This window comes from Scomber scombrus, chromosome 5 (genome assembly GCF_963691925.1).
Source record: "Scomber scombrus chromosome 5, fScoSco1.1, whole genome shotgun sequence".
NCBI classification, from domain to species: Eukaryota; Metazoa; Chordata; class Actinopteri; order Scombriformes; family Scombridae; genus Scomber; species Scomber scombrus.
Window position 1 is genome coordinate 15,124,105 of NC_084974.1, and position 23,617 is coordinate 15,147,721.

The 23,617-nt window shown below is 40.1% G+C and overlaps 2 protein-coding genes across 3 annotated transcripts; both read right to left on the reverse strand.

The window, feature by feature from the left end:
- Nucleotides 1-919: 919 nt before the first annotated feature.
- On the reverse strand, nt 920-7,324 carry c5h19orf47 (chromosome 5 C19orf47 homolog). 2 transcript variants are annotated; one of them, XM_062419653.1, is made up of 7 exons: nt 7,241-7,324; nt 6,733-6,847; nt 6,491-6,572; nt 4,511-4,636; nt 4,342-4,416; nt 2,919-2,992; nt 920-2,826 (listed from the first exon to the last, which is right to left on the reverse strand). In XM_062419653.1, exons 2-7 carry the CDS (start codon nt 6,832-6,834, stop codon nt 2,263-2,265), a joined length of 1,023 nt encoding a protein of 340 aa, XP_062275637.1. In that variant the 5' UTR covers nt 6,835-6,847; nt 7,241-7,324; the 3' UTR covers nt 920-2,262. The 2 variants fall into 2 exon arrangements, with proteins under 2 accessions (XP_062275637.1, XP_062275636.1); XM_062419652.1 differs by having other exon boundaries at nt 4,267-4,416.
- A 4,331-nt stretch (nt 7,325-11,655) lies between these two features.
- On the reverse strand, nt 11,656-18,706 carry fosb (FBJ murine osteosarcoma viral oncogene homolog B). The gene is made up of 5 exons (XM_062418988.1): nt 18,492-18,706; nt 17,958-18,145; nt 15,886-16,263; nt 15,249-15,356; nt 11,656-14,814 (listed from the first exon to the last, which is right to left on the reverse strand). The coding sequence occupies exons 1-5, from the start codon at nt 18,553-18,555 to the stop codon at nt 14,221-14,223; spliced, it is 1,332 nt and encodes a 443-aa protein (XP_062274972.1). The 5' UTR covers nt 18,556-18,706; the 3' UTR covers nt 11,656-14,220.
- Between the last annotated feature and the right edge of the window lie 4,911 nt (nt 18,707-23,617).

The window sequence follows — 23,617 nt, forward strand, 5'->3', positions numbered from 1 at the left end:
ATGCACTGGGTCAAACTAGGCTCTGCGGTCATCACAAGGACACACCAAATCTTGGTTTGGTGGTAAGCAGTGAGTCTGCTCCTTTTGGGGAAAACAGGAGGCATTCTGATAGTGTTGCTATAGCAGCCGAGGTCAGATATGTGTTTGCCTGTTTCCCTGAATGGGGTAAAGGTAACTGGAGTCAGAGGTTTGATATTGTGTTGGATGGAGGATAAAGTCCTGAGTCCTAAGCAATGTTTTGTCTATAGACCAGTAGACTAAATTCTGTATGTTGTACATGTGTTAGATCTGCCCATATGTGGGCATGGCTCAACCTGTGGCATTATGTGTGGTTTAAAGTCTTCTCCTTGATCAAGTAAATAAACCTTTTCAATGCAAGACATCCTGGACTCCTGTCTACTCTCTCCATTGACGTATGGGCTGCGTAACTAAAAATCTCTGACATTGTGTAAATACTGTATGATTTGTATGTGTGCTTTATGGTATTTCTGACAATTCTTTTAATGTAATTTCAATATGGAGACTGGCCTTGAGCTAAAAGAGAAGGTAAAGGTAACAAACGTCCTTTATATTTTGTATTGAGGTGAGTATAAACATTTAAATGTTTCAACAGTCATGAAAATGTACCATAATGTTAAGATGTTGGGGTGTGTGTGTGTCCCAGGCTGCAGCTGCATGCAGTATGAAGAAAATCTCTCACAGCTGAGTCAACATTATGCAGCAGCAACCTCATTATGAGAGGACTGGGGGTCTAACAGGTTTATTGATAAATGATCATCTTAATATTCTCTGGGGAATATAAATATTGACTACACTGTCATCTTTGATACTTAGAGTTGCAGTGAGAGTACAGTAAGTGCCACTGACATGCATTTTAATGCCTCTTTCACAAAAGAAAAAAAACAACAGCAAAGACATTTGGACCCTTCTCTTTTAATCATTTTTGCCAAGCATACTTCAGAAAGTTCAATATTTTCTTAAAAATTATGACAGTTCATGGTATGCTTTACTTTGTTCCTTTAAAACAATAACAAGTCTTTAATGTGATGACAAACTTGTCAAATATTTACAGTTTGTAACAAAGTTCTGGTGTGAAGTCTGAAAAACCAAAATATTACACGTGTTAATGACCCATACTGGGTAGTGTGAACTACCCACTGGACCTGGTCTGTGGCCCCCTGACACCCAGCCTGGTGGCATCTCTCATCAGTTTCTTTACATTGGAACATGATGCAAGAATATGCACAGTTTAGAAAAATATGCAGCAGAACAGATTCTGTGCTGTGAGAAATCAAGTCTACCAAATCTATATATTGCATTTTAAAATAAACAATATTCTACTGATGCAGCCTTCAAGTAGGTGTTGATAGAAAATGTTCAGTACTACGATAGAAAAGCGGACTTGTGCATCCAGAGGTGTGACCTGCTAATCCACAAGTGCAGAAGAACCATTTTAATGTCACTTTTTGCGCACAAGTCCAGGGTTGATATTTAGAAGCCTTTCATCAACACTTTTACACATTTTCTACTCTCACAACGTGATATAAGAGGTCATTTTAAAGGTAACAAGAAGTTGATTTAACCACCACCCCATGGCTTGTTCTACGTCCAAATGATGTCCAGGTTATTAACCTTGAACAATAAAATTAGCCTGAGGTGTGTGGAAAAAAAACATCAACCTGTACCTTTTACTTTAACTTAACTTTCAGGCAAGAATCAACACAAAGTCCAAATAATTAATCTTAGCAACATTTTCAACTACTTGTGTGTTCATTCAGGGGGAATCTCAGAAAAGGGAAGTTTGGGCAGCAGCATCCTTATGTGTGAAGTTACAGGAGAAATTTAAAAACCACCATAGTGGCAGTTTGGTTGACGTCATGCTCATGCCTTAAAGTCACGCACTTAAATATATATTTCTAAAAAATGATAAAATGGCAGATATGATAACAAGCTTTCTGGTTTGGTAACAAAATATACACAGGGGATTAAAAGAATGCTCAAATTAAAAGCTTTGAGATAAACTGAGGTGATTTTAAATGGCAGCATAACTAACGTGTAAAAAACCCATCTATTTTATCTAATAATAACTCTAAAGCCACAGTGCAGCATCAAAATCGTCCAAAGGCTGAACAAAAAAAAAAAAACTCCAGTTAATAACAACCTGCAGTCCTGTGTGTGGTCGGGATAACTGCAAAAAATGGTGATACAAATTTTTGTAAAGAACGTATAGAAAGAGTCTGGATACATTTTTTTGGATGTGTGTTAGGTGTTCTTGCTGCCCAGTCGCTTAAAAACACTGATGGCCTGAACGTCCATCTGGGCACCCAGACTGTCCCCACCTCCTCCTCCTCCTGCTCCTGTTCCTGCTCCGCCGGCCCCGGTACTGCTGGTCACCTTGGAGCTTGCGATGGTGAGTTTCTCCTGAGCTTTGGGTCGGGTGCTGGTCACTCTGTTGTCCTGTGTGTCTGCAGGTGGAGGAGAACCGGTTGTGCTCTGGTGTGTGGCAGGGAGCTTGCCCAGTCTCTGAAGCACACTAATTTTGGCAGGGGGGAGACCGTTAGAGGAAGAGGTGGAGGAGGAGGTGGGAGCATCAGAGGGAGGTAGTTTGAATTTGCCTCCCAGGCGCCGCAGGGTGGTCGGGGCTGGTTTTGCGGCGGGCTCTTTCTTCTGGGAGGGAGGAGGTCTCTTGAGGACGCCAGCATACTGGAGGACAGAGCCTTCTCCGTCACTGTCGTCCTCGTCGTCTACATGCATGTTTCCAGCTATCTTTCCTGGCCTCAGCCCGTCTTCACCTGCTTTGTCTAGACGGCTGAACACACCAGTGGGCTGCCAAAACACAAGCATCATAATTAAAGAACTTGTCTTTGCGCCTCTATCCAGAACACAGTGATCTATTAGGACGTACCGACTGGTCTCACCTTGTTATTACTCGTTGTCGTATCTGCCTTTGATTCAGCCCCAAGTCTCGCAAACACAGAGGTGCGCTTCAAACCTTTTCATGGATCAGAGTAATAAGCAATTAGATAGCATACACACAAAAAAAACATATACTGTTTAACAGCTTAACAGACTGTAATAGGTTTGGTTCATGTTTTGATGAATCAGAAAAATTCTACATCTCTCTGATCCTCTAATGATCATAAAAGTGAATATAAATCAATCATCCTTACTGTTGGGCTTATCAACTTTAGTTCAAAGGAACAGTGTAAGATTTAGTGGCATCTAGCTGAGAGGTTGTAAATTACAACCAATGAATCGACACTAACATTACCGATGTCTTTTCATGGTGTCATTGAAATGGGCTCTAAATGTATCAATGTTATAATTATCATCTCACAAGTTTTAAATGGACTGCAAAGATCATGTGTCGGAAGAATTTCCTCGCTCTAAGGAAGCAGCCTCAATCAAGCCAGCTGCCAAAATTTGACAAGAAAAAAATTAAATAAAATCCTAAAATGTTAAAATATGTCATTTATGATATCAAAGCTCAGATTATTGAGCTTTTTGATTGATATAGTTGGCCATGGGGTGAAATTAACTTTGTAAGGATTATAAAAGATATCACATATCTCTAATTTGTTTTTGTTTTTTTTAAGATTTATTTTTGGGCTTTTCGTGCCTTTTTTTTGTTAGTAACTGGCAGAGAGGCCGACAGGAATCCCAGAGAGAGGGAGGGTCCCTGGCCAAATTCGAACCAGGGACGCTGCGATTATGCATGCTCTAACCACTCTTAATTTCTCACTAACATGTATTCTTCATTTCCTATTTTGAAATATTTTGTATGCAAGTTTCTGTTACGACATCTAACTTTTTAATTTTTTTAGATGGTAACTTGAGAGTTTTGTTCCCCTCATGAAAGAAGTCAACCAGACAAAGAGCATGTTAGGACTTAAGACTTTAGATTTCCTGAAATGAAAGAGTGAACATGTTGAAAGAAAAGTGCTGCTGACAGAACACGCTTGCAAAGTCATGCCATGAAGGAAAGATGATAGTCACAGATTTTACAGGTAAAATCTTGTTGATGTTAGACAAATGAAAAAAAGAGGAGGAATATTGGTTGAGTGTGAAGTGTTAGTAAAAACGAGGGATGAAATTATGACAAATAAATGAAGGTAAAGCAGGCTCTGATTTTCAGCTGAGTCTTCTGATTCGGTTTTAGTATGAAAGAAGTTCGTGAAAACTTTTAGTACGGATTAGCGGTGATGAGCAACAGCATCATTCGAGCATGTTGTCAGCGAGGCGCCCAGACCACTGGGTCAGGCCTACCTTTCTTGGCCTGCTGGGACAGGATGCGGCGTGTGCGTGCCGTGGTGCCTTTGGGCATGTTGATGATGTACTTGCCTTCCATCTCGGCTGTCACACGCCGACGCTTCACTCCTGGCAACCCGTTCCCCTCGTCTGCTGGCTGACTGACAACTGATGAAAAAAGTGTTGGGCAGATGAGTGTGAAACAGAGGCAAGAGGGGTTGGACTCACGGGGTAAGACGGTGATGAGTTGAATGATATCTACCTGCTTTATTACTCTTGTTTGCTTGCATGTTGGACACGGTGACAGAGAGGCGGTTGTCAGGTCGACGGGCTGGAGTGGCTGGCGGGGAGTCGTGGCTCAAGGCGTTGGCAATCATACGAGTGGCAGCTGAGAAAAGACAGGGACATTCTTAATAAACTGAGATTGTACAATCTGGCACTAATTAACTGATGCAGTTTGTTAAAGTAGCATTAGATTAATCGGATTGACAAATAGAGACAATTTAATATGTTCCATTAGCTGACATAACAAAGTGAAAATACAGCCAGTAAAAGTCTTATTTTGCACAGCTTTAGATCCTTTTAGGCAGTCTCTTAAATAAGACCAGAAGAGAAAATCTCTGATACTCCTACCCAGTCAGTGTTTAGTTATTTTCTTTGCTGATAGATCATTTACCCTGTAAGTCCTCCACAAAGACGCTGGTGTCCTCAACTGACATTACGGTCTTTCAGAGGTTGTGGCAGGCTCAGTTTGAAAGTTTGAGTGAAGACTCTCATATCATATGAAACTAAGCTACTGAACAATACTTCATACTTACTTGTTGCCAATCTGAATCAGTTTTACATTTTGCTGTTTAAGTGCGGGTTAAGTGTTTAGACTGATGAACAATATCCACACTACAGATATACTGTATATAATGTATGTACTGTATGCTGAAAATGGGTAGACCATGTTGCTCCCTAAACATAACATACATTTATGCATTAACATATTTTGCAAATTGCACTTTTTTTTACATGTTTAATTTTATTTTTTGCAAACACACACTCACATCATAAAAATACCACACAGACATTTACTACATAGATGATACTGATCAAATAAGAAAAAACGCGTCCTCAGGTTCTGCCCAAAACTCACACTGTTTATTAATACAACTTGTATTTCTTACAGCAGATACCATTTTCTGGGGAAATTGGGCTTTTAAGCTAGAAAGGAAACACAGTTTAAAAAAAAATAAATCTATTCACTGCTAATTATAACTCGTAAACCACTGCATCTAAAACTGTACAATGTACTGACTCTGAGCTTAACAGAGACTGAATCTCCCCTGATTTGTATCAGCTGTGACTCGTAGGGTATCTGATGTTTTTTTATATAAAATAAAAATGTAATTAATCAGATAAACAAACACACATACTGAGTCTTCAATGGATGAAACGTGTATCAATATATTTTAATGCGGAAACACTATAATTTTCATTCACTCCTGCGGTTAACTTTTATTTTCATTATCACAAAAACGCTGTCTGCCCAGAGCTCACAATGTCATAAGACACCCCTCCCCCCCTCACCATGGACTGTTCTCCCTGTTGGCCTCTGGGAAGAGGTTTTGCAGCATTCATAGCAGAACAGCCATATTCTGCAACAGCTTTTTCCCCCTGACCATCAGATGGTTGAACTCCTAGTAATCCCCCCACCTATGCACACCTACGCACACCTGCGCACACCTGCACACACACGAACACTCATTTTTATTAATTTTTTTTTATATATATATGTTTTTTTATTTTTTTATTTTTTTAAATTTCCCCTGTTTTATTATTTTTGATTATCAGCACTTTTTAATATACTGTACTATTTTGAGCCACTGCTACGAAATTTCGTTTGGATGTGCACTGTATCGTGTATAATCTGAATGACAAATAAAATATATCTATCTATCTATAACATGTATGAAATGTCTGCTTCACTGCAGGCAGATTATTATTATATAACTGTTGATTCATGTTGCTTCTGGCTGGGCTGGTAAATAGGTCACAGGGTTGTCTCACTCTTATAATCCAATGAAGTAGGAAGTGGCTGACAAACACTGTTGTTTCATTGCTCTAGACTCAACTTACTGTTACTGTGACCCAAAATGTCAATTTAAAAATAAATCCATATATGAGAATGGAAGTCTTTTTAAATTGTGGTCAATTGTGTTTTTTGTGTGACAAAAGGCTAAATGTAGACACTTACGAGTGTTGGCAGTTCTTCTGAGCTCGGCTTGAACACTGGTCTGTCCTGAGGAGATGGCTTCTGTGGCCATTTTGCACATGTCCTGCAGAGTTAAGGCAGGAATACATATTACAGAAATGCACACTTAACTGTGAGTTACTGACTTTCAACTCTGAAGAAACTCTGTATGACTGCATTCACAAAAAGGCATGCATCCATTTTCAACATTTCATTAATTCAAACATCAAACTGTGAAGTCTCACCTGCCTGTAGACCTGCTTGGCGTGTTTAAGAATGGCAATAATGTCACCAACGACAGTGATGCCGAGGTCCATCATGATGTCTTTACTCAGGTCCATCAGCATGTTCTTCTGAATTCTGCAGTGACATGAAAATCAGAAAATACTGCATGTTGTTCCCTTTGTCTGTAGCAAAGGAAAACAACGGTATATTGGTGCCTTTTAGTTCACAGTGACGTAATACAATCAGGGGTCTTAAACATCAAGTCAGCTGGACTACAGGTCAATTTTAACTTGTTAAATGTTCTTGGAGCTCATCATTACTTTGCTTCAAATCAGATTGATGTGTTTACTGAGTAACTTGTAAAGACTGAAACCAAGCAGTTACACCAATAATTTTACTGTTCGACACAAATCAGCTGACGGGAGAGATCATATGTCACCTCAGTTACACACTGATGTAAGAAGTCAGTGGAAATGCAGATGAAAACAGCACATCTTAACAGGGATAAAGTATGATGTATCCAATTACCTGTTGTCCACAAAGGAGACTGCATAAGTGACAGCGAGGCCGGCTGGGATCCCAGCGTCCTTAAAAAACTGGATCCACTCTGAGGTGGCTTCAGAAAAAAAAGAAAGATAGTAAGAAATCATAAAACAACAAAACTAGCAGTTATCTTTGGAGTAATGAATTAATCGCTTTGTGTAAACAGTGTCAGAAAATGCAATTCATGGAAAGATTCAAGTTTGCCTCAAACAGCAGTCAGTCAGGAGCCTATAGGAACAGTTTTCCCCCCCATGCTGTAATGATTCCTCCTGTACTGACCATTAGAAAATCATATGTACTTAAAATGTAAATGATGGGGGGGCAAAATCTGCAAGCCCCCTAGAAGTTTATCTGAAGCTAAAATTAAGTTTCAGTTGTCCAAAGTAGTCAGTTAGTGCCAAAGTCCCTCTTTTTCTTTCTATACTTTTACTGCAGGTCAACACAAAGAGGGAATATGCTGCAAAAAAGTAAATGTGTCAGATATCCACTTGATATGACTAAGCCTCATATAATCAGCTTCTCTGTTTTATGTAACATACTAAACTGAGAGATGCTCAAAATCAGCTTCTGCACTACATGTGATCATAATAACAGCAGACTGTCCTCTTCAAGGTTAACATAATAAAGTTATAATATCGGTGATGGCCTCTCAGTCGTGCAGCAGTAGAGTACAGTTGTCTGGCGGGGGGGGGGGGGGGGTTTAAACCCTGAGAGACAGCAGCGAATTTAAGTATGACACATGCTGACCATAGCTGGAGGTTGTTTATAACACGAATCATGAAACGTCTTGTGGGTAAAAGGATCAGGCTGATGGGAGCACGACAGCTGCCACAACAATGGCTCATCCCAGCTGAGAGTCACACGGCGACTAAACTCTTGTTTGACACGTACTGAGACCACAAAAAAGATATTGTAACACTATGAAGCTAGATTCAGGACTAATTTTCTCAATTAAATGTGGAAAATGTGATTTAAATCTGATATATATGTTCAAATATGGTTGGCTAACCTTACAATAACACAATGACTGGCTAAATCGAACAATTCAGAGATTAAAACAGCCTGCTTCACGTCTGTTTAAACTGTAAAAAGTGAAATTGTATATTTAAGGCACGACTAACAGTGCCGTGTGTTAGCATCCCGCATTAGCATTGTGTTAGCTATGAATTAAAAGCTGCAGTCTGCGGCTTCCACAGTGAACAGAACCGGCCATAAAATCTTTACACGGTGTTTCGGATTAACGCCGCGGTCATATTTAATGTTGGACTATATAAATATTTTAAGTATAGCAGAGTAGTAACGCAGGCTCGCCGGGCCTTCATGCTCTCACCTGTTGTCACGGACGCCATGTTTACAACAAATATGTGGTGACGTAGCGGCTACATCCGGGCACCCCCTGATGTCACTTCCTTATCCCGCAGTAAAAGTCCTCAAGAAGTTTTTATGTTCACACCAAAAAAATCACGGTAATCATAGTTTTGACATTTTCATTAGTTTTTATTTTTATTTCAGTTTGGTTTTTTTGTCAGTTTAGTTTTAGTTTAATCAAGAAGTCCATTTCTGCCGATGTGATGAAGAAAAAAGATCCTGTAAGTCAAAACAATGAAAAACTTTGTCAAAATAAAGACTCATCTTATGATTTATTAGTATCTCATTATTTTGAGATAGTATCTCATTATTCTGAGATAGTATGTCATTATTTTGAGATAATAAGTCATCACTTTTAGGAAGCTTTTAGGAATAATAACATTCACATATTTTTTTGAACTCTCTGAAATCCCTTCCAACCAAAACGAGTGTACAAGTACAATTGATTACTATGATTACATGTCTGAAAAATGCATACTTTTTACTGTTTATCATTATTATTATTTTATCGTCATTGTAGGCTACTTGTCGATCTCTTTTACATTTTATGTATCAATGCTTTAATCAATGTACAATGGTTAACGTTTTGATAATAAAGTTTCAATTAAAAAAAAAAAATGTAAAAAGTTTTATCTATGGACGCTAGAGAGCGACACAGACCGCAAGCTCACATAACACTTACTACATGCAGTCACGATCCCATCACGAAATATTCAAGTACCTGCTTTTTGAAAGAGTTTGATTTAATTGTTATATTACATTATTATACATATCAGTTAATCTTTTGCCTCTGTTTTTGTTAGTTCAAGAATATCTTATTATGTAAAACCTTGTCTTTGATTTTATGGTTTGAAACTTGTATAAAAATGCTTAATAGCACATTTGACTGGCATTATAAGTATTAAAGCAAAAGCAATTAAGCGTTTAATTGATTAGTTAAAGGGCAGAAACTTAATTAGCAGCTATGCCAAACATCTGCTTATAACAGCAACAACAAAAATTATGACTTTCTCTCTTTTCATTGTAAACTAACAATGACTAACATAACATGTTAGTCAGACAAATGTCATGTTGAGGTCTTGGAAATTGTGATTGAGATGTGAAATTTGAATTTTTCCTGACATTTTTATACACTTCAATATACACTGATCAATTACAGGAAAAATAAATACAACATGATGACAACAATCTTTAGTTGCGCTAATAAAAAAGATATGTGTATTCAAAAAGAGAAAAAACAACAACAAATCACTGTATGGCCAAAACCTGAAGTTTCAACTCAAATAATAAAATGGTAACAACCTATTTTTCTTCTTTGATTATATATTCAAGAAAAATTCTGCATAGATCAACAAGCTCAACGATGATCAAGCATTTAAAAGTGAGACACATGTACCTTAAAATATGTTGTTTATTAATGCGATTTCTTCACAAAATGACATTTGGTCAAACCATCATTAAAGGAGACAGCTCACCCAGCTTTTGCAGTCTAGAAATTGGGGAAAAAACCCTGCATGGATAGAAAACAGGGCCACATAAGATCAGAGAGCAGGGACTGCAAAAACGACATGTTGAATTTGTCAACACTTTGGTCCACTTCAAGAATTAAAAACCACTCAAATCATAAAAATAAGTAAACAGCACTTTATGGTGATGTGGAGAAAAACTAGTGAATGATGTTAAATTATATATAAACTTGAAAAAAAACTGTCATTTTAGGCAATATCTGACAATGTCACATATTGAACAAGGTTTCTTTGGGCCTTTAACTGTTGCAACCTCAAAAGTCACCTGTTTATAAATGTGACAATATGACAACTTTTGCTTCAAGAACAAAGATACACTGTTAAAATATGAAATACATTGATACAAAAACAGATGAAACATTGATAAAAGGATTGCGACAAAAGTAATGTCTCAATGAAATGAAAGAACCTTGGTCGTGTCTACAAATCATCAAAAATAAGACAAAATAAGACGGCACAAAAAGTGATATGTTTTCAATCACATGTATCATAATCCCTCTGCAAAGATTGTCTTGAAGCTTAATGTTTAAATAAGTAGTAAGAATACCTTTTAATATTTGAACAAAAGCGCATAATTAAAGCAATACATCATCACACTGGACATATAGTAGCAGTCAGTTTGAGCACTGCGTGATTTGCTACATTATGTTTATCCAAGAGGATAATAAGTATTGCACATGAATCAGAGTGTATATGTATGGGACTTGTGGAAAAATAGAAATACATGCAACATTCACCTCATCATAGAAAAATAGGAAAGCTCTTGTTCAGTTAACGCTATTGTTGCCATTGTACAGTTCAGATAGGTGGAGGCATACTTCTCCTTCTCCTTCTATGTCGCCTTTTCCAATTGATTAGGATTGTGATTGTAACATAACAAGAAAAAAACAGCAATTTCAATTAAATCCAAGGCAAACAAATTAAATGAAAGAATGAGTCTAATATGTTGTGTGGCGATCAGGGGCATAGGTGTGAGGTGCAGGTACAGTACAAGGGCCCTCTGAGATTTATATATCACACTTAAAATGTAGCAGGCAATTGATACTAAACTAAGATGAAATCCCAGAGTGATTACTGGGCTTCCAGCACTTCGTCTGCAGGGGAATTCACTATGTTATTGGCTCCAATTCAGATTAAAACATCCCCGTGAGATGAGCAGTGTGTTCATTTGTCTGGAGCCTCAGCAACAGCAATGCGTAATCTCCCACCATACAATGTGGAACGGCCTTGTTATTATCATATACTATAAGTAGCACCACAAAAAACCTATATACATGAGAACTATTGAATATGTTTTATGCTTGCTCTGACACCAGAGCATAGTCTCATCACATTTGCATTAGGAGAGGAAATCAAAAGGCATCTTCAACATCTGTACAAATACAGTCCTTATTCAACATTTTTTTTAAATGAGGTCTGCCCATTCTCTGATCACCAGGAACCACTTTTGAAAGAAAATTGGTAGCATTCATTTGGCCATCGTTTTGATTAAGCATGTTTATTTATTGAAAATAAAGCTTCTTATCCAGCAAATACAATCACAATTATTTTTTTAAACCTCAATTAGACAACATATCTGAGTACAAGAAAGGATAAACTTTAGCATGATAATGTTAATATCAAGGATAAAACTGTGATTATCCTTTAAATACACATTTCAGTTAGGAAATAACATTGTTATTGAGTGATATGTTTACACTGGGCAGAAATGCATACTGAATATAAAATACTTTGTCCTTAAATGAAACTGGTTAGTTATTATGTTGTCATCTGAACACTTATAATATGTGTATTGACATTCAATCACACTACTTTTTTTTCCTCATTTTGCTTCTGCAAGAGATCAAGTGGCATTAAGGTGTCAGTAGCTTTGGGACAGACCTCACAGAGAAAAACAAACAAACAAAACAAAGGTGTAACCACAACCTTCTAACATCATAGTTATAAACATACATCTACTTTGTCTTGGATAGTGCTTTATACTGTTTATAAAACATAAATACACATTGAGAGAGGCAGTGACATCGTGCTTCATGTTAAGGGACAGGGCATAATTTTTTTTTTTTTGTTCCTTTAGAAAAATATTTCTTTTAAAACTAAACCTCAGAAACATCTTGTCTTGTTCTTCATTGACAAAAATATCCCATTTAAGATCTGCAGACATTCATACTTTACAATCATGGCACATACACTTATATACCTGTATATATGTATATGCATATAGATTTAGAATTAGAATTTTTTTTGACACAGAAAAACCCTTGTAGTGCACAACATGCCTCCAAAAGTTGCCAAATGAAAATACAATAAAATAATGAAACAATAGTTACAATGCAACAATAATAGTAACAGTTGTGAGTAAACCTCCCGATTAAAAACAAATAAACAAACAAACAAAAAAGAAATGGCAACAGTACAAGTGAAAGCAGAGGTCAATGCAAAAACAATCAAACGCACTAACAAACATGAACATTAAAATATATAACAGTTCTCACTCAAACATACAAGAAAAACAAATTGTACAAATTCACAGGCGAAGAAAGGACGATCACTCAACAACATCGGCCCGCATGTTCTCCCCTTTTGTTTCCAGGTCTTGCTTTGTGCTCACTCGCCGCATCAACCTCCATAAAGAAAGAAATAAACGGGCCAGGTGCCTCAGAGCGGACACACTCATAATAAACGCACCCCCACCTCATCTCTGCTGAGAGAACAGGGGAGGTGCAGAGACCACTGAGCCCAATGTTTAGAGGTTGTCTGAATCACTACAAAAAAACCTGTCCCTCCTCTAGATAAAAGGCATCGGTTCACATCTGATTGATTTGGAGCAAACAGGCTGGCAGAACACGGAGCCGGCGCGCTGCTATGACACACGTCTCTCTCTCTAACTCTCTCTTCATCCTCACTTTTAACCAGCCTCACAACATGAGATCTGTCTTAATCTTCATTGTGTGAACATTGTTAAATGGCTCAGCAGAAGACAGTGGCATCCATCTTCCATGCGTCTATGTGCGTGTGTGAAAGTATTCAGCTGCTGTTCACTGTAAGGATCCGCTCTGGGCAATGTGCTCCAGAAAAAGGTTCTTCTGTTTGGGGGAGTGTGAGGGGGTGGGGGTTGCGTCCATGTCCTTGTATGAGAAGGTGCAAAGGGCGCGTGTTAGTTGGGCTGGCATTCACTCAAGGTCCCAAGGGCTCTCGGGGGTCTTCGGGCTCTCAGGGGTTGAAGACTTCAGAGAGAGGGAGAAACACAGAGACAGAAGAGGAGAAACAAGAGTTGGCTAGAGATGGGTCGCATGGCAGGTAGGCAGACGGCACAAGAATTGTAAAAACGAGAGAAAAAAGCACAAGATTTAGTGGAGCCTGTGATATTCAGATCTCCAACGTGCCAAGTCCAAGCAGCAAAATGAAGAAGCAGAGGGAAGTCGAGCAGATGAAGGGTTAGAGGTGAGCGAGAGATCAGCAGTCTGTCTCTCACAAGAAAAGACCCTGAACCAAGTGTCCTTTGTCCCTATTTCAGATCTGTACAAATACATTCAGCAAGAACAAGAAGGGAGAAAAGGATGGAAAAGGATGAGAGCAAGAGTACTGGAAAAGGGGCAACCGACAGAGGGAACACAGTGGGGGCACCAGTGCTTGTTGTTGGAGTGTAAATTGTGGTATCTCACTCAATGTACGGTACATGAAGAAGATTGAAATAATTCATTGTGAATTAATTTGTTCATTCAGAACACTTAAGATTGGAAACTTGGATTGCCTATGTGTGTTTATTCCCTCATCTTATCCAGTTGCAAAAATTCTTATAATAAAGAACAAATGTTTTCTTTTTTAAGCTCAATGTTAAAGGTTTGATTTAATTGATTTTGTGTGCAACTCTCTGTTTATATGGCTCTTTATTGGAATGCATTTCAATATGTGTAAACTTTAACCCAATCAGAAACACATGATTGTTTCTTTTTTTCTCCCACTATGTGAAACTGCTTGCTACTATGCATGTACTTGCCTCACCCTCTACTTCCAGCGAGCATAATGTGTGTGTGTGTTGATATGTGTGCGCGTGTGTTTGTCGGTCAGTCAGAGCGCCAGCAGCGAAGGTGAGTTCAGGGAATCAGATGACTGCTCGCTACTGCTGTTCCGCTGGTTGGCACTGACCCCGCAGGCTCCCTCTGGGTAGGTGAACACAAATGAAGATGTGTATGAGGTGTTGTAGCTGCCAATGGCCGCATCGTCATGGTTACCACCACCACCACCACTGTCGCTGGCCATGAGGCACGGCCCACCAGGTGCCGGCTCACTTGAGCCATAGAAAGAACTAGAAAACTCTACCTCCTGCATTATCCCTGGCTGAGGCTGCTGCTGGACTTGCTGCGGCTGCGGCTGCTGAACCGGAAGCTGGGACTGTGTGGAGGCCTGATGGGCTGAGTAGGCAGGAGGCAGATAGAAAGTGTCCTCCTTCATAGTCAAGCCCACAATGGAGACAGGAGGCTGTAAGGTCTGGGGATGGAGTGGAGGGAGCTGCTCTGAGCTTTGCTGAGGCTGCTCCTGGTAGGAGATCTTACAGTTGGGCTGGTGGGCCACCAGGACAAACTCCAGGCGCTCCTTCTCCTTCTGCAGCTCAGAGATCTCAGCCTCCAGCTCTGCCTTCTCCTCCTCCAGTATGTCTGTCTCCTGTGGGCAGGTACAGAGAAGGACAGAAAGACACAGGGGCAGGGGGACAGGGGGAATGGAGAGGCAAACAAGAAAAAAAGGTGGGTAAAAATGAGAGGTGGAGGAGGAAGGAGAGGTGTACAGCAGAAAGAAAGAGGATCTTTAGTTACACAAAACTTCTACTTCAGTGTTTATGGAAGTGGATGTTTATCCATTCCAGCAGAAATACCTTCTTCACCTGCAGCTGTATATGTAAGGTGGCTTATATAATACCCCATTAATTAGGCCATAAATACTGTTGATTGAATAGTCTGTCTTGAGCACTATAAACAGTTCACTGCAGCTAAACACCCCATTACCTCTCCTTTATTAACACAAACATCCATGCTATGGAAGGCAAAGCATGATATTATGATTCATACAGAATCTGGCAGCTATAACATTGCCAAGCTCACCGACTGCAGTCTGTCTGTGAGCTCTCGTCGTCGGTTCCTGCACTTGGCGGCAGCCAGCTTGTTTCTTTCTCGCCGGACGCGCCTCTTCTCCTCTTCCTCCGGTGTGAGCTAGGATGAGGAGATAAATAAAAAGGGTTAGGACACAAGTTTTGTCTTTGTTCTTTAAAATAAATTTAGTTATATTGTCTTATCAGCAGTGATGGGAGTCAGCAGTGGATGGGAAGTGGTAGCAGTAACACCAGCTATTCTTATCTTTGGTGCATACTTTCCCTTTTGAAATGGAAAATGTAAACTTTTGACCTCTTTTGAAATCTTTCATGTGGTAAAAGATACCAATTTGGCCAAAACGAAACAGCAGATGACACATTTGATAGATTTGATACATTATTTTGTCCCTCTTCTGATATTGCCCTCCACATAGGCCTGGCCCTCCTGTCTAGTAAGTTTGTGTCTAATAATGAATGCTTACAATAAACATGGAGCTGTCCTTCTCTACTGCCCCTAACAGTGTCTGTGCACACCACTGCTTAACATGGTAGATGTAAATGATTCGTCAGAGCCCGTGTATGTGATATACCTGTAGTGTATGTGTAACATGCAAGGGCCAACAAACAAATGTTCAAGCACACACACTTACTAACACATCAACATCTCCATCCTCACTCACAGACTCGTCTCGGGTGCGGCGGCTGCGGGTTCTGGGCTGCCGGATGGGGCCCGGTGCTAGCCCTGGAGTTTCTGAACTTGAAGGAGTGAATCCAGATGCTGAAGAGTAACTGGGGCCTGGCATGTCATATGGGTCAACCAGTGACACTGGCTGGGTCATGGTTGAGGTGCCAGTGGTCCCACTCTGTCCAGAGGCCTGGGAGGAGATGAGAGTTGGCTGGACCATCCACTGCAGGTCCTGACTGGTGGTGATGGCGGTGACGGTGGGCACAAATGAACCGGGCATTTCCCCTCCGGCACTGATCCCAGGCCCACTGCTCACAATGCTCAAGCCAGCTCCCGCACACTCCTGAGCAAAACACATGAACAATAGACTCTTACACACGGTATAAAAGACAGTGTAGGTTAGGAAACACATTTATACACACACACAAAAAAAGTCAGAAACACATGTAAGAACCAGATTGAATCAATTTCTTTCTCTTATTGTAGTCATCATGCCAACCACAAGATTACACAACCTCATGCTGCCATCAAGGGTCCATTGTTACACATACACTACTCAAAACCAAATTACTTTGAGTCAAGATCCAACTTTAAATTCCTTTTGAAATACATGGAACACATGGCATAAACATATGTCACACTGAATAACATGGAAAAAATAACAAACCCAAATTTCGGAGCATTTTTTGATGTGTTTGGTGCCCTGGTAGGCTATAAAATGGCAGTGTGGAGAGAAAAAAAGGTCTGTACGTTATATAACAAGAACATATTGGAAACGTTACAATTATAGTTAGAGGTAGAAAGGAAAAGAGAAAATAATGTCAATACTACATTAAGTTTTAACCTTGAATTCATCTGTTTTGAGTCTGTTCCTGTGTCACAACTTTCTCTGAAGTAGGCCTACAACAGGTCTAATAATACGCACAAGAACGCCCAAATCTGTCTCTCTTCTATCTTTCTTTTTAATTTTAGACGGTATCGACTTTCATTAATATTCATAAAACAGCGTGTTAAGACATTGGGACAGGCAACTCTAAGACCGGCCCCCTCGACCAATCGTTTCTCTTAAAAATGTTTCCCTCCCCCCCATCCTCTCTCATCCTCCTCCCCCGTCACACCCCCGGTGTTCCCCTTGGCAACGCGACGTAGCGCTCCAAAATAGAACGGGCATTTACGTCACGGCGAGGCCTGTGAGAGGAGAGCACAGCTCGTGGAAGGAGAGCGAGCGGTGGGGAGGGGCGGGGCTCTGGCGCTGACGTAGGAGAGTTCCAGACCGTGTCATCCGTTTTGCGGCGTGTTGCAAACCGAGCACGTTGTCGCTGCTCGGGAGCCGCCGCCGGGCTGCCGGGGGAGACTACGGGCAACACATCACCGACATATTCAGACCGTACCGCTGATACATTTAAGAAGCCTCATTATATCTGACTGCACAATAACTCAATGGCTGTCTTTAGGCTATACGGTTTCCAATATAAAATGAAATGTAGATTATAGAAGTCAATTACAAATTTTCAAGAGTCTCTTAAATATAGCCTATGCTGAAGGCTATAGTTTTAGTTACTGTTTTGTTTATGTCTATAATTTTGTCTCATACGATTATAGCCATTAAGGCCTAATTATAATTTTTTATACCCTACTGTACCATAGCCTACGTGTCATATAGACAACATGGGCTTTGAGGTGCGAAATTACCATGGAGCATAATAAGCTAAAATAAGTTATATGACATCTGTATAAGAGGACATAAATTGGCTAATAATGGTAAAAGAAGCTATAGACTACTTCATTGTATAATTGCCAACATTAAGATTTTATTTACATTTGCAAAAGCACGTGCCCTACCTAAATTATAGATCTAGCCTATGAATTGTCAGCATATTACCATCAAGGCTCACCTGTGCATGTACGATACCATAAGTCAGACCTGTTGCGTTAACACGTTAATTAAACAGCTTTACCTTCTCCTGATGATTTGTTAATTAAGGAGTCTCACGCTCTTTTTTGGCAAAGCATGAATCAAACATGTATGCAGCTTACCTGTGGAGCAGTGGTGGTCGGAGGGCTCCCGAAGGAGTCCACGGAGGAAAGGTACTGGGACTCAATGGATGGAGATGAGCTTCCACGGGATCCGCTGTCGGGGTCGCCGGGGAACCCTTGGTACATCTCCCCGGAGGGACCGAAAGTGAACGCAACACCTGCAGTTACCGGAGAGAGTGCGATGTCACCTGCAGCAGCAGGGCATCAGCACACACAAGAAGATTACTAAAGCAGAGGGACTGAAAAAATAAAGGAGATAATGACTGATGTTATAGGCAGTGCATGATAAAGGTTTAAACATTGTTGACTGGTACTACAAGTTGGATATCATTTGGACATATTACCCTGCTGTTGTCTACGCAAATTCAGTGATCATTGGCGAAATCTCTACAAGTCTAGCGGAGTGTTTTACAAACAACTTAACATCGAGTTATTTTTTAAAAGAAATAGGCTGTCAAAGGAGGAAATCGTCTTAAAACATCGCGTTATTAAGCAGGCGGGCGGACAGCGGTGGACAGATGTTAATAGACTTACTGTTACGGATCTTTGTGTTAGTTCCCGGCGAGATGTTCTTGGTTTCTTTCCAAAAAAGTTGCATGAAGAAGATTAATCCAGTTCCCTGCGTTTGGGGGGGAAAGTGCCCAAATTCAATTGGTTAAGAAATCCTCTTGTTTAGTATTAAATCCCTTAATTTCTCGTCAAATATGCGACGATATATCCATAAAGTCCGTTCACGGTAAGCCGGTGGATTTTAGCAAGAATTACGTTGCACAGTAGCTCTTCTTGTCTTATGAATGAATCCATCCTCCTAGTAAGACCAAGGCATTTTCTAGCTTTAAGTCCCGCCTCGGAGTTCCGCTGACGTACATGCCCATATTTGTGCTTTGGTGTTGTGTTTGGTATCCTTGGTGACGTTGAGGGAATCCCTCTCCCACTGAAATGGATCAGAAGCTCACCTCGCCGAGGGATAATAATAGATGTTTTTTTATACTATCACAAGCACGAGATATTTCTCACCGTCTGACTATTTCTGAGAGGAAATTTAACGAAACTTTAGTGTGATAAATATGGAAAGTATCTATTTAGGACTATCTAAGCGTCTACCTAGACTGGAACATTTTCTTTGGTCATGGGTACGTCAGGAGATGATATGCCTATGTTTACAGTCATATCTATAAGCTTCTTGGGCGTGATCTTGCGTTCACCTAGCTGAAATCAACAGCATATATGGACTCAAACATTAGTGTTTATTATAGATAAATAATATAAAATATGTTGCTTTATTCACCTTAATTTGAATAACGTGTAAAATATAAACTGGATTACATTAGGAGCTATGTAATGTCCTATTTATGCAAGATGTCGTGTCACTCCGGCTGGGACGGAATCCCGTAAAGGCATGCAAGGGAAATCCTGCTGAAAAGTTTCTCAGGACACGCCCTCGGGAGTCCTCTAGGCTTGAGAGCAATGTTTAATGGGAGGAAACCCTCCTTTTTTGTGTGTGTCTCCCTAAACCTGGAGTCAGGCTGCCAAGTATGAAGTTACTGAAGGTTGAAAAATGCTCTCAAACTGTATAGCAATCAGATCGGTAGGATTTAGGCTACATAATGAATGGATTTTTAGTTTAGTCGAGATTCAGCTGTTACAGCAACCTCAACAAGCACACAAGAAAGAAAAATAAATAAATAAAAACACAAATTGGTAAACAGCAGTGTAATTCTGACATGGACAGTGGGCAGCAATGACGGATATCGGCGACTGTCATTGCAAACATCACCCGGCCGAGCAGATAGTGATTCATTATTATAGCCTACATGCATTGGGAATGTGGCAGGTGGGAGGTTGGCTTTGGTTGCAAGGGGGGGGGTAAATACGGGAAGATTGGGTGGCAAAATCATGAATGAAAATTTTGAAATTCAAGGCCTACGTTTTGTGGTGCTGATGTCAAATAATGTCACGGGGCGGAGATGCTGCTGTGTCAGGGCTTACAGCTACAGCCGATGTGTGAAAAAGGCGTGTGCAAAAAAAAGGAAGAGTTGGGGATAACAAGTGATTAGTCAGAGCTACAACAACGTCAGAGACGAGGATCCACGGAGGACGTTGTGTACCATCCGGGCTGCTGTTACTGGTGCTGCTGAACCGGGATGACTAACTCCACCGATGTAAGTTGTTTCATTACATGGGGAATTGCTTAGGTGAATGGCTGATAACGCAGATGAACCCGTGAAATTACCACAATAAGCGATAATGGCACGAGAAGAAAGGAGTGAGGGTGAGAAATCACGGAGACAAATCCTGACAAATACCAATATTTTAGCTGTGTATGCCAATGAATGTACGCATATACATCACAATAACAATATAACATGTGTTTTCTTTCTTAACACTGCTCAAAATATCACAAACAGTCAATATTACCACGTTAAAAAGGGAGATATCGAGGCTAAAACAAGGAGCCGGGACCATGTGCTATCCACGGGTCTGCTGCGTGTGTGTAGCGTTCTGTCGCTATGGATACGCCGTTGCCTATGACGCAAGGACGTATAAATTTGGTCTTTTTTGTTATGCCGCCTAGCAACCGGTTTCCGTGGTAACCGGCTCTGAGTGACAGACAGACAGCAGCACACAATATGGCTTCCGGATTCTTTCTGTGCGAGGAACAGCAGACAATCTGATAATACTACAGTGTTTGTTGTTATTTTAGCACAGTTTTAACCCTCAGTGACTGCTGTTATGCGTTTTGTAACGCCTGGGGCAGTTTGAGAGAAAGTTAAGGCTACGTTGTTATCCTTTAGTAAACTAGTTTCTGTCCTGTTGCCTATGAAATGCAGTTCACTAATCACAAGCACCATAAACATTAACGTATCTATTTATTGTACTGCTCCGTTTGATGTGGTAACATGGGTTTTATTCAATTAATGTAGTAAAGTTAGCCTACATAATGTTATATGTTATATATAATGTTGTGTGTGAAGCAGTGTCTTAGCTTGAAAAAGTTATAATCAGATTCTTCATGGACTTTCTTCTTTCCTCATTTAGAAAGAGCACTGTAATGTAGTTTAAATGGGACTGCAAAGTTTGTTTGTTTACAACTTGTGGTCTAGACTCCAGCCGAGCCAGGTAAAAAAAATAGAGGCAGTGTTGTCTTATGCCCCTGGTGTGCTTTGTTTTGCTTGCCCCTGTCTCTTAGCGTATTTTCGGGAAGCCACTAACTTGCACTGTGCTCATGAGGCCAGCCCCTGTTTCCTTTTGGAAGGCGGGCCGTGTTTGCATGGTGTTCCAGCCCAAAATATTTGTTACCAGGCAACGGTTATGTCTGTCCCACTTCAGAGTGGTGTTGTTTACACCCCTTCTGGCTCCGTATCCCAACAACATTACATAAACCTTGCAGGCTTTCCCCACCTCAGTGAGAGAAATATGATCTGGTCTTTTCTTTCCAGCCAACCAAAATGCCTTATTGCCTCATACCATAGTTTTTCCTTCAGCCACTCAACAGTTTCCTTCTGTCTTTGTCTGCTGCTGCTGCTGTTTTCACTGCAAACCGTCACCAAGCCATTCAGAGTAACAAAACTGAAACTTAAGGTTAAGAAGTTAATTTGAAGGAGATTGTTTATGAAAAAAACAATGTTTGACTTAACATTTAGGTCAGCCCATGGCCAAATATCCCAGAGGCTTATTGTTACATGATCTGTCAGGTGGGGGTTCAGGTCTGCCCCTGCAGCCTAACTATTTAATAACACATCTGAATCCAGTAATTCTTTCTTGGCAAAGTTGAAGGCGTTTCTGCACGCCTAAGCAAACATGGCTTGTGTACTCTGTATTAACTGAAATACTTGAGCTCAAATAGAAAAGGGAGTCCTGGGTTTATTAATATTTCAGTTTAGAATGATTCATAAACTTTTGAACTTGGGACATCCTCAGTTTATTTCTGCAAAGCAACTTGCACCCTCCTTCTGTCTGCTCTAAGATTGTATTTACCAGTATGTTTTATTAGTTTTAAGTCATAATTGTGGCCCAGTTTCTTGTTGTCAAAGTCATGAATGTTATCAGAATAACAAGTCAAAGACACATTTTTACATGCGTACGTATACATACATTGACCACAGTGTTATATTATATTGTAGGTATTATGTTATTTTGTACCATCCTCTGTATTTGGCTACTAGTATATGTAGTCTTTGGTTTGCCCTCAGTCTTCCTTATCTTACGGGCGATTATTTAAATTCTACATAAAGTAAGGAGTTGTGAAACCGTTTCACAAAGCAGGGTGCAGTTTCTCCAATTTTCTGTCTCACAGCAAAGTCTGAGCTTTGTAGTTGTGTTACATATCAGGAGGGATGCTGAGAAACAGGCTTCCTTTGTTTATAAGAGCCAAAAAACTAACATACTGACCCGCAATGAACCTTCACCTTCTCCTGCTTTCCTGTACAGGTCATAGTGTTTAAACAGAAGACATCTTGTACCATCTGATATGCAGCATTACTTAGATTTGCAGACTTAACTAGTGTTGTTTGGTTAAAATATGATGTTATATCACTGAGAATGAGGACAAATGTTTATTGGTTGCAATTGTGACAAGATTACACAAGACAGAATACAATTGAGCCAAATAATACAGATTTTCATTACAGTGCATTAAAATAAGACTCTTCTCCTTTTAACTAGACAGCAGCAAGGCGGTTTCAATAAAAGGCCTATATCGGGTCGTAATATAGGAAGGATATGGAATAAACAATGAATAAACAAACAAGAAGATTTACAATGTGGGGCTAGACCCAACTGTCAGCAAGGTTAGTGTAAAGTTATGCCTAAGAAAAGGAAGTTGTCACAAAATACGTAGGGAAATTATGAATACACCACCAATGACAAATAAAAAACAAGAAAATGGACCATTCTGTTGATTTTAGTTCATAGAGAGATAACACAGTTTCAGAGCAGCTGAATTCAGTTCAAGTTGATTGGAATTTCAGTTCCAAACTAATACATTCAATTTAAAAACCTGCTTTTCAGATTCAGTTTTTCAACGCAATTATTCAACTTGGGCAATTTAAATCAATCAATCCATCAATCAATCAATCTTTATTTGTATAGCGCCAAATCACAACAAAGTCATCTCAAGGCACTTTACACATAGAGGAGATTCTAAACTGTACTCTTCAGGTTTTATTTTTAAAGAGACCCAACATTCCCACAAGAGCAAGCACTTGGCAACAGTGGCAAGAAAAAACTCCCTTTTAACAGGAAGAAACTTCCGCCAGAACCAGGCTCAAAGTGGGCGGCCATCTGCCTTGACCGGTTGGGGTAGAGACAAGAGAGAGGAAGAATGGGAGAGAGAGACAAATGAAAATCAACATTGAAGCTAGTAGGTCCGGGACTGGAATCTGTCATCCGGACGTCTACAGGACCAGATTACCTGTGAGACGAGAAAGCACAGACAACTCCGGGGAAGAAGTTTAGGTTATTGAATGTATTAGTGGTACATGAATGTTAATGGATATAGATGGATGGATAGAGAGAGAGAGAGAGAGAGAGAGGAGGAGAGAGGAGCTCAGTGCATCATGGGAGTGGGAGTCCCCCGGCAGTCTAAGCCTATAGCAGCACAAACTAGGAGCTGGTCCAGGACAAGCCTGGCCAGCCCAAACTATAAGCTTTATCAAAAA

What these genes read in the sequence shown, in the direction of transcription:
- fosb (XM_062418988.1), bottom strand. Translation starts at nt 18,555, where the DNA reads ATGCAACTTTTTTGGAAAGAAACCAAGAACATCTCGCCGGGAACTAAC. An exon ending in CGACCACCACTGCTCCACAG is followed by an intron (nt 16,264 to 17,957) that starts GTAAGCTGCATA and finishes TGTTTTGCTCAG; the next exon opens with GAGTGTGCGGGAGCTGGCTT. An exon ending in ATGGAGATGTTGATGTGTTA is followed by an intron (nt 15,357 to 15,885) that starts GTAAGTGTGTGT and finishes TCCTCATCCTAG; the next exon opens with CTCACACCGGAGGAAGAGGA.
- c5h19orf47 (XM_062419652.1), bottom strand. Translation starts at nt 6,834, where the DNA reads ATGCTGATGGACCTGAGTAAAGACATCATGATGGACCTCGGCATCACT. An exon ending in AAACAAGAGTAATAAAGCAG is followed by an intron (nt 4,417 to 4,510) that starts GTAGATATCATT and finishes TTTTTTCATCAG; the next exon opens with TTGTCAGTCAGCCAGCAGAC. An exon ending in GTCCCAGCAGGCCAAGAAAG is followed by an intron (nt 2,993 to 4,266) that starts GTAGGCCTGACC and finishes ATCCATGAAAAG; the next exon opens with GTTTGAAGCGCACCTCTGTG.